This window comes from Rutilus rutilus (assembly GCF_951802725.1).
Source record: "Rutilus rutilus genome assembly, chromosome: 6".
Lineage (NCBI taxonomy): Eukaryota > Metazoa > Chordata > Actinopteri > Cypriniformes > Leuciscidae > Rutilus > Rutilus rutilus.
Genome location: NC_140214.1, coordinates 9,771,813 through 9,781,439, shown reverse-complemented (window position 1 = coordinate 9,781,439; position 9,627 = coordinate 9,771,813). Strand labels below are relative to the sequence as shown.

Below are 9,627 nucleotides of genomic sequence, written 5' to 3'. Positions count from 1 at the left end.
GAACTTTTGAGCGCTGGCTGTTGTTGCAGCGCGGGTGTATTTTGACGCGGCACAAATATGGGTACGCATGTTTGCAGAAAACAGGTGAGGACGAAATGCTAATAGAAATTTCACACATTATCATGGAATTAGACTCTCGATTGAATGTCTAACAGCTGCTATGAAGCTGTCGCGATGCAGCCAACTATAACTTTGTATCAAGCAGATTCCGCGATGAATCTGATTATAAAAATGGTTTAATAGCGTATTTAATATTATAACAGTTTATGCGGTTGCTAGAAAATCTGGATATCTTAACACAACGTTAAAACTAAAAATAGTTTTGCAAGAAACGTCTTTCTCGATTAGAAGTGCAAGGTCACAATCATTCATTCATACATCTAAAACATCTCATTGTTTTAGCTAAATCTGATTAAAAATAATGTATAGCCCCTCAACAGTTACAGCATCTCAACATACACACATAAGGGAGACTGGGGCTAAAAGTAAAGTTAATCCTGAGAAAAGCTGATATATTGTTTCATATATTTATCCCTGGTTTCACAGACCAGGCTTAAGCCTAGTCTCAGACTAAATTGCATGTTTGAGCCGTTTTAACTGAAAGCAATTTGCACTATATGTTTTGTCTCAAGATGCACACCAGTAATTTTTTTTTTTTTTTTTTTTTAAGGCATGTTTATAAAAGCTACTCAAATGTCCTAATTTAAAAAAAGGACCAATCCTGGCTTAATCTCTGAAACCAGGGGCCTATACCATGAAGCCGGTTTAGGTGGCTAGCCCAATATGTTTCAGTTTAGTTTTCGCCAACCCTGGGTTTTAGGCTCCATGAAAGTGGTTTGGCTTTTAGCAGTGTTCATCACCAAATTAACTCACGCTCCACCATGGCTAACCTGGTCCAGGGCAGGTTATGTTCCAGGTAAGAGGTTGCAAACCGAACTTGGACCAATCAGCTGTGAACAAAGTGACACGTCTGATGGGATAAAGTCACTGCACCTGTTTGTACTCCAAATTAAAGATCACTACACAGCAAATGATTTTTAAAGAGAAAATCGTCTGGCTTTTAGTAATGCTTATTTAGAATAATAATTTTGTATTATTTAGAAATTATTTATGTAATTATTGTACCCTTAATCAATCACACATGTACAATTTTAGTTTATCAATTATTATTACGCACAGTTTAATTGAATAAATATATAAAGGTAATAAAAATACTCTTCAATAGATAAAGCTATGAGATTACTACATGTGAGCTTAAATGTTACATTTTCTCTACCTTTATCAAATGTATAAACTAACTTCACAACTTTTACTTGCACTGATATAGCGAGACTTTTTATTTTAGTTGTCCTCTTTCAAAGACAGCTATTTTCTTCTTGAAGTGTAAATTTGTTTTAAATTCTCAATCTCGTAATATTCTGTAGTGAATCGCGCTGCTTCTCTCATGAGAAATGAATCTCAGTTTCACTCTCTCTCAGCATGTGATTGGTTGTTCGCTACTGATGTCACACCTAAACTCAGGATCAAAGCCTGAGCTGACAGCAAATTTTGATGATCAGCATCACGGTACCAACAAAGCCTGGTTGGATTGGTTTGGTTTTGTCAACTCAAAACTAATCCTGTAATCCTGAGTTTGTTCAGCTACCATCATGGTACAGGCCCCAGGCCTCAGATTTATTGTCCAAACACTATTTACTGAATTGAACAGCATTTGCTTCCTCTCTCTGTGTCTCAGATGGTGCAATGGATGTGGAGATGGCGTGTTTGTCCTGTGGCTGCGAGCAGAGGTCGTATGCCGTTCTGCACCACACAAGAGCCCCATCACGTGAATCCATCTCGCACCGGTCAGGTCACCCACAGTCCTGTGACCCAGCTCACTCTGTCCTCTTTGCTTGAGATGGGCTTCTCAGAAACTCAAGCCGAGGAGATGCGTGAAGGTGCAACGAAGAGCCGTGGGAAGCATGTTCCGTCTGTTCTGACAGCACTGTTGCTCCTGGGATTAAATCCCTCCAGTATCCTGAAAATAATGCAAAAGTGTCCAGAGGTATATTCACTTAAAGGTGCAGACTTACAGCAGCGCATCAATCATCTGAGGAAGATGGGATTGTTAGAAGGTGATGCATCTTTTCTGGTTGGAAATTACACTTCCGTTCAAAAGTTTGGGGTCAGTAAGATATATATATATTTTTAGATTAATACTTTTGTTCAGCATGCATGCATTATATTGATAAATACTGACAGTAAAGACATTTATAAAGTTACTTTTTTATTTCAAATAAATGCTGTTCTTTTGAACTTTCGAAGTCAGTTTCCATTATTGAGCAGCGCAACCGTTTTCATCATCGATAATAGTAAGAAATGTTTCTTGAGCACCAAATCAACACATTATAATGATTTCTGAAGGATCATGTGACATTGAAGACTGGAGTAATGATGCTAAAAATTCAGCTTTTCCATCACAGGATTAAATTATATTGTAAACGTTAAAATTTAAAACAAATAAATACTTTAATAATATTTAGCATTACTGTTTTATTGTATTTTTGATCAAATAAAGGCAGCCGGTGAGCATAAGAAACTTCTTATTAAAACATTTTATTAAAATTCTACTGACCCCAAACTTTAGAACGGTGGTGTAAATGAGTGAAATGTGAAACATTATTTGGAAAATGTTTACTTTGTATCAAGTAATATTTTTCCTTATTAAAATAAAAGATTATAAATAATTAATTCAACTATGATTTATTTGTGTTGAACAGTTTATGATACATATTGTTCCAAAGCATTTTAAACCTTAAACCTATGTACATTGCAAGTAAAGAGAGAAGGTAAATAATTTGTTTGCTCAAAATTAAACGCTAATTTCTAATTCTAATAGCGCTAATTATTTCTCTTTTTTTTGAGAGGTTTATTTTAGGCATTTTTTGCCTTCATTGAGAGTATAGACAATCAACAGTAAGCGAGGGGAGCGGGATCGGGAAAGGTCCACGAGCCAGGACTCAAACTAAAGTCGCCCGCATGTCAGAGTGCTGCCCACAAGGCTATTGTCTCCGACTATTCGGTTTTTGTTTTTTTCTCATTGTTAAAATACATTTTGAAAAAAATTCTCTAGACTACTCCATATAGACCCCAGTTTGAAAGCCAGTCAAGTTGAAATCTGTCTGAAATCTGTCCACAGGCAGTCTTCAGAGGATGATCAGTCACTACCCCAAGATCATGGTCGTGCCTATCAAGAGGGTAAACATGGTGTCCCGATTGCTCAGAGAAAAATGCCTCTTCACCGTCCAACAGGTCACAGACATCCTCAGAGACTCACCCGAGGTTTTAGAGGAGGATTTGGTCCAGCTGGAGTACAAATTTCAGGTACGACAGGTATCTGTAAGTTTAAACCATTCTTCACTAAAAGTTTGATTTTAGGGTAAACTATCCTTGTAAATGGTTTTCTTGTGACTGTTGTGTGAGCCATTGCGACTCATTGAAGTTGGCATTCGCAGGGCAGTGTTTGTTTTACAGTAGTTGCAAACTGACTCGCAGCTTGTTTCCCCCCCCGCAGTATGCATATTTCCGTATGGGTGTGCGGCAGGCAGAGATGTTGAAGGCGAAGGTGTTCAGGATGTCTCTGTCTGAGCTGCGGTGTCGTCACTGTTTTCTGGAGCGGAGGGGACTGTACCAGACGCCAGACAAGAAGGGCCAAACACTCATCGTCAACCCCCCGCTCAATGACGTCCTCTGCGTCTCAGAGGAAACCTACCTGACGCAGGTCGCCATGGCAACTGTGGAGGAGTTCCATGTTTTTCGCAAACTGATGACGAGAGAGCAGGAGGAAGAAGGGAGGGAGGACGAGTACAGCAGTGATGAGGACGAGGAGTTAGGGGAGGATAAAGAAGATGATGATGATGATGATGACGGACAGCACAGGAGGAAGCATCACTGGAACACTGGTTACAAGAAGGACTGGAAATGAGGCATTTTGTAAAAAAAAAAAAAAAAAGCAAAATTAATAAACTTTTTCATTCAGCAAAATTCACCAATGTTTTTTTCTTTCTGAGTGATACATGATGGTATCAGTTTTGCATAAAACAAACAAACAAACAATGCAAATTACTAGCATCATTTGTTTATGGTCTGGTGGTCATGCCAACATTTTTGTATATTTGTTTGTTTAACCTTCCATCTCATTTATTGCTTTATAAGCTTTTAGCTCCGGATATGAGGTGCATAGTAGTGTCGAGGGACATTGAGGTAATAACGGTGTTAGTGTTAGTTTATCTGAACGGCCTGTCATGGGGAGGGTCAGCACAATTTACACCAAATGCTGAGTAACCATAGAGAGCTTAAAGAGTGTTAGTGCCGTGCGATGGTTTACGGATCTGTGCGCATCAGTGGAACGCCTGCTCTCTGATAACAAGGACAGAGTCGGGAGGTATTGATCTGGGGCGACATTAGTCTAATGGAGGTCTGGATGGAAGCAGAAGTTACTGCACGTGGATGAGTGGAACAGGTACGCGAGTCATTTTAACAGTTAATCGATTGTTAGTCAATACAACCATATTTCATTCTTCCTCTGTGAAATGTTTGTCTGTGAAACGGGGCTGAAACTAACAGAAGTGTTTTTGTGGACCAGGAATAGTACAATCGTACCATGTCACAAACACACATTATTTGCATAGATATGTTTTGCTTGTAACTCATTTGAAAATGTTGACATTTGGCATTGTGGCTGAGAATTTGAGATGAAACTGTAATTAGGTTTATAAGACTCATTCAGTTTCACTCAAAAGTAGATTTTTATATATTTCATACTGTTATCGATATTAACCCTTTCATTTGCGTCTTAATGTTTTCATGAAAATATGTACATTTTCGGCATTTCTTTCTCTTTTTAAAAAAATGAAGTATTATCAGGAATATGTAAGAAAAACGAATTAACTTGTTCTAATTAGAGGTATATTGTTCGGACTATTTGTTTTTATTCTTTGTTCATCGTTCAGGTCCATTTACTAGAGACTGGAAAGAGATGCTTAGAAATTACAATGATTTACAACAACAACAACAACAACAAAAAAGACTTATGTTTGTCAAATTGTGTATTGGGAGAAAACGTTAATCAATGCTTTATTTGATGTTTGATGGTTTTAATTTGTTTGATGATTTTTTTTATGATTAATGTATCATTTATCCATCATTATTTTGTGGAGAAACTACAAACTGGAAAGATTAATTCAGGCTATAATAACCATTTAAAAGGATAGTTCACTCAAACCTGAAAATTCAGGCATCATTTACTCACCGTCATGTAATTCCAAACCTTTAGGCATTTCTTTCTCCCATGGAACACAAGATATTTTAAAGAATGTAGGTACCTACACCATTTTGGTGACCATTGACTTCCATTGTAATGTAAAAAAATATATATATATATTCTAAGACATTTATGTTCCACAGAAGAAAGAATTCATACAGGTTTGGGACAACATGAGGAGTAAAAGAGTTTTCATTCTTGGGTGAACTATCCTTTTAATGTCCACCAGAAATTGGGACATACTGATAGTTCCTATTAAAAAATTGCCTGTAATATTAGGAGGATGGACATTCTTATTCTATAGAGCTTTTGATTGGACGGTGTATTTGATTATCAGTGTATTACTTGTCTTTACTTCTCCTGGTTTACAAAAGTTAAACTGAATTTGCTTTTGTTTGAAATTTGTTTTGAAGCCTTATCCTACGTTTACAGGTCATACCGTGTGTGTGGTGATGTACATATTTTTGTACTCATGTTTTTCTGTTTTTCTGTAGGTAGAGAAGCAATATATGTGCTCCACCGTTCCAGTCTCAGCATACAGAGGAGCAATTGTTCACTCTTCACTCCAACGCTTTCTCTCAGTAGTGCGTCATTGGATTCTAAATATGACTCAGTCTTTCATCGTTAACATCTCTGATGATTGGTACAGAATAATGGACACCAGACATATGGATCTGTTCCTCATCCCCACGGTTCTGCTAACCTCTCTGACAATGCTGGTCAACCCCGTTCTGTCCATCTGCATTCTGTGCTTTCCTTCGCTACGCCAAGAGACCCGCTACCTGCTCCTTGCAAACACGCTCTTCGCAGACATGCTTTTCCTCACCATAAACCTTGCGATGGTCTCCTGCAACTCTGTAGGCCTGTACATGCCCCACTCGCTGTGTGAGTTTATGATGGTGAGCATGGTAATGACGTACAGCTGCTCTGTGATCACGGTCACACTGATGGTTGTCGACACATATGTGGCTGTACGTTGGCCGTTACGTTACAAAGAGATTCTCCCGCCATCTCGGGCCAAGAAGATAATCATGAGCATATGGGTGATGGCTGCAGTGTGTCCGGTCTCCTTGCTAGTGATTTTTGAGGTGGTGATGGGCAGGAACCAACCGAGCCGTCCAGTGTGTTTGATGCTGATTGCGTTGTACTCGTTGGAGGAGAAAATGAAGGTTGGCGTTCATTTGTACTTCATCATTGCCATCAGCCTCTGCACTGTTCTCATTGTGTACTGTTACATACATCTCTACATCATCACCAAGACTTCTGGGATATGGCGTAGTCGCTATTCCCGGGCGCGTATGACGCTTTTAGCACACACTCTGTTGCTCATGATGTATTTTGTACCGGCGTTGGTCTTTGCAGTCGAGCTGGCTCTTTTAAAGCAGGAAACCAAGGATGATGTGGTGGGAGTGTTGATTGACTTGGTGAATATGTGCATACTGATGTTGTTGCCACGCTGTTGCACTCCTTACCTGTACATATTGCGCTATCGCGAGATTTACGAGACTGTCCAGCAGGTGTTGTGGAAGAAGAGACATCCAAGTCAGAGAAGTGCAGCCTAGAGGAGTGGACTTGAAGCTAGAGCAGAGCCAGCCTGCAAAACAACTGGATCTGGTTCCTCTGTTTTTGGAGGATTAATTTGCAGAAGAGTGAATTTAAATTACTAAACATTTAATATTTAGTACTAATATTGTATTAAAGCATTTTTACTGTTAACATGAAATAACTTTACATTTATTTAAATATTTTTATATTTTCATTTGTAAACTAAAGATTGAATGCTATATCCTGTTATTCATCATAACAAAACTATATCAAGTGCACCTGGGTGAATCTCACAAAGAAATGTCCAGGTCAGATTTTACACCAAAATAAAAAGGTTAAAAAAAACAACTAATATATCTATATTTTAATATTTAGCAATATGACATTTTCATGTCATTATATTTAAGCATTTCAATTTCCCAAATTCTCATCATCATCATGTGGAAACAAAACTCGGTATGTATGTAAGGGATAATATATAGAGAGGCGGTCGTTATAGCGAATAACAAGCCCGACAGGCTGAACGAGACCCCGACGCGAAGCGCAGGGGTCTTGAATCAGCCTGAAGGGGTTGTTATTCGCCATAACGACCGCCTCTCTATACATTATCCCGCTTATTACATTGCTACCTAAAAAAATAAATAATTAATTTGACACAAATTATTGATTTAAAAAGGCGTTTATTGTTTTAAAAACGATTGTATTGCTTCCGCCAAAGAAAATAGTCCGTTAGTCCATAGCAACGCGCTGTTTTGCATGGCAACGGTCTGTTATCAAGAAATAACAGACCGCATTCTACATTGGAATTCAGCCAAGCCATGTTATAAATATATATACATATATTATATATGTGTGTGTGTGTGTGTGTGTGTGTGTGTGTGCAGGATAATCTTCATAATGACAATAAGATTCTTTTTTTGCATGCCATTCTCTTATATGTAAAAAAAGATATGGAACAGGCTTAGATGTTTTCATGCAAAATATCCTTCTTTCTTTTTTTATTTTATTTGTCCTCTTGACAATATTTTTGTGAGATTCTCCCAGTTAATGTACTGTATGTTGTTATTCATGACCACAATATTGATTCAAACTCTTGTAAGTACTGGTCGATATAGTGCTGTTTTGTTCTCTTAAGATAAATAAATTTACATTACAGGATTTTTACATGATTGTGTCTTTCTCCAATTTCCTATATGCATTCAATGTTTAACCCGAGGCACTTAGTCCTCCAAGTTAAACAATCAATCAGTGCAAAAATAACAGTGTAAATGTTACGCAATAGTCCTGATTCTAGGAAGACATATCAATATTTATGCCTTGCTGCAAAATCCCAGTGTCATTCTGATCCTTTTAGCTGTGAAGTGATATTTACCCATTTCTCTATCTCCACGGAAACCATCTACAAGCCTGTCTGTGACGGATCTGTCCCCTAAATCACTTACCACAGTCTGCGAGAAGAGAGAAGGAGAGACGCATTTACCTGTCTGTCGCTCTTTTTGCCTTTGGATTGGACGCACAGACACGTGCCAAGAGATGGAAACTCTGATGGAGGGAAAGTCTAAGCTTTTCTACCTAGCTGCGGAAGACCTTTTTTTATCTCTGCTTTGTTCATTTGGCAATTGGTACAACAAGTCTGGTCGAGCTGAGCTTCACAGACGTTCCTCGAATTTTTCTAACTCCTCTGAAAGCCCAGCGGAGATGTTTGCGCATGAGTGGCATGGATTCATCCCTCCCATCCACATGAAAGTGCTTGAGATGTGCCCCATTTTGGCCTTCCTGGCCATTCTGCTGACCACTCCGGTTCTTCTAATACGTATCCTGTCCCGCGTTGACCTGCGGCAGCAGACGCGTTTCCTCCTCCTGGCCAATCTTCTTTTCAGCGACCTACTCTTTGTTTGCATGAATATTCTGAGTGCCTGCATCAACTTAGCTGGTGTGTTGATGACAGAGTGGCCGTGTGCCGTGCTGCTCTTCCTATCCACGGTATTATACAGTTCTGGCGTACTAAGTATTACAGCAATGGTGCTGGACACCTGCTTTGCTGTGTTATCACCCCTTCGCTACCTGGCAGTGTGGCCCGTGTCGCGAACCTACGGAGCAGTTGCTGCCATCTGGGCCGTCTCAGTCTTTTTCCCTGCGGCAGCTGTTGGCATGTTTTTGTGGTACCATAGTACGGCCCCCTGCGCCCTCCACATCTGCTCCCTGCCTTTGCTGATGGTTTTGACTGTAAGCCACTTTCGCCCACTCACTGTCTCCATGTTGCTGACAGTCACTAGTATCATTTTCATCCTCCTCCTGGTGTTGTCTGGTTACCTCATCCTCTACTTTTATACACGTAATTCGGGTGTGTGGAAGGGCCAAGCCTCGTCCCGTGCTAAAGGAACATTTCTGATCCATTATCTCCACCTGTTCCTGGCTTTCTGTCCCATGCTGGTTTTGATGATCGAGCTGATGCTTTGCTACAAAAGTGAGGCTCTGGACCTCAGAGCAAGCCTGTGGATGTCCCTGGTGGTGTGTAACGTCTTACTCATCCTGCCCAAAGCCTTAGCTCCGTACCTGTACGGGCTTCGCTATAGAGAGCTGTGCGGCGTGCTGTTCCAGTTCTTTCGGCTGAATAGACCAAGAACTATCACACCTGTGCTATAAAGATGCTTATTTGAACCTGTGAAAAAGACCTTTGAACGGGTGTTGCTGAGCTTTTAATCAAATCAGTTAAAACCTTACATTTGATAGCTCTGATGATGCTCAACTGTGGTTTTGTTCACAAGAGGAAAGTAATA

At 39.6% G+C, this 9,627-nt stretch overlaps 3 protein-coding genes across 3 annotated transcripts; all 3 read left to right on the top strand.

The window, feature by feature from the left end:
- The first annotated feature begins 15 nt into the window (after positions 1-15).
- Positions 16-4,944, top strand: mterf4 (mitochondrial transcription termination factor 4). Its single transcript, XM_084411686.1, has 4 exons — positions 16-84; positions 1,736-2,114; positions 3,179-3,363; positions 3,554-4,944. The coding sequence occupies exons 1-4, from the start codon at positions 58-60 to the stop codon at positions 3,962-3,964; spliced, it is 1,002 nt and encodes a 333-aa protein (XP_084267812.1). The 5' UTR covers positions 16-57; the 3' UTR covers positions 3,965-4,944.
- Positions 4,945-5,835: 891 nt separating this feature from the next.
- LOC311291557 (putative G-protein coupled receptor 148) lies at positions 5,836-7,301 on the top strand. Its single transcript, XM_084410619.1, has one exon. The coding sequence runs from the start codon at positions 5,908-5,910 to the stop codon at positions 6,862-6,864; it is 957 nt and encodes a 318-aa protein (XP_084266745.1). The 5' UTR covers positions 5,836-5,907; the 3' UTR covers positions 6,865-7,301.
- Positions 7,302-8,275: 974 nt separating this feature from the next.
- LOC311292371 (putative G-protein coupled receptor 148) lies at positions 8,276-9,580 on the top strand. Its single transcript, XM_084412044.1, has one exon. The coding sequence runs from the start codon at positions 8,381-8,383 to the stop codon at positions 9,491-9,493; it is 1,113 nt and encodes a 370-aa protein (XP_084268170.1). The 5' UTR covers positions 8,276-8,380; the 3' UTR covers positions 9,494-9,580.
- Positions 9,581-9,627: the final 47 nt, after the last annotated feature.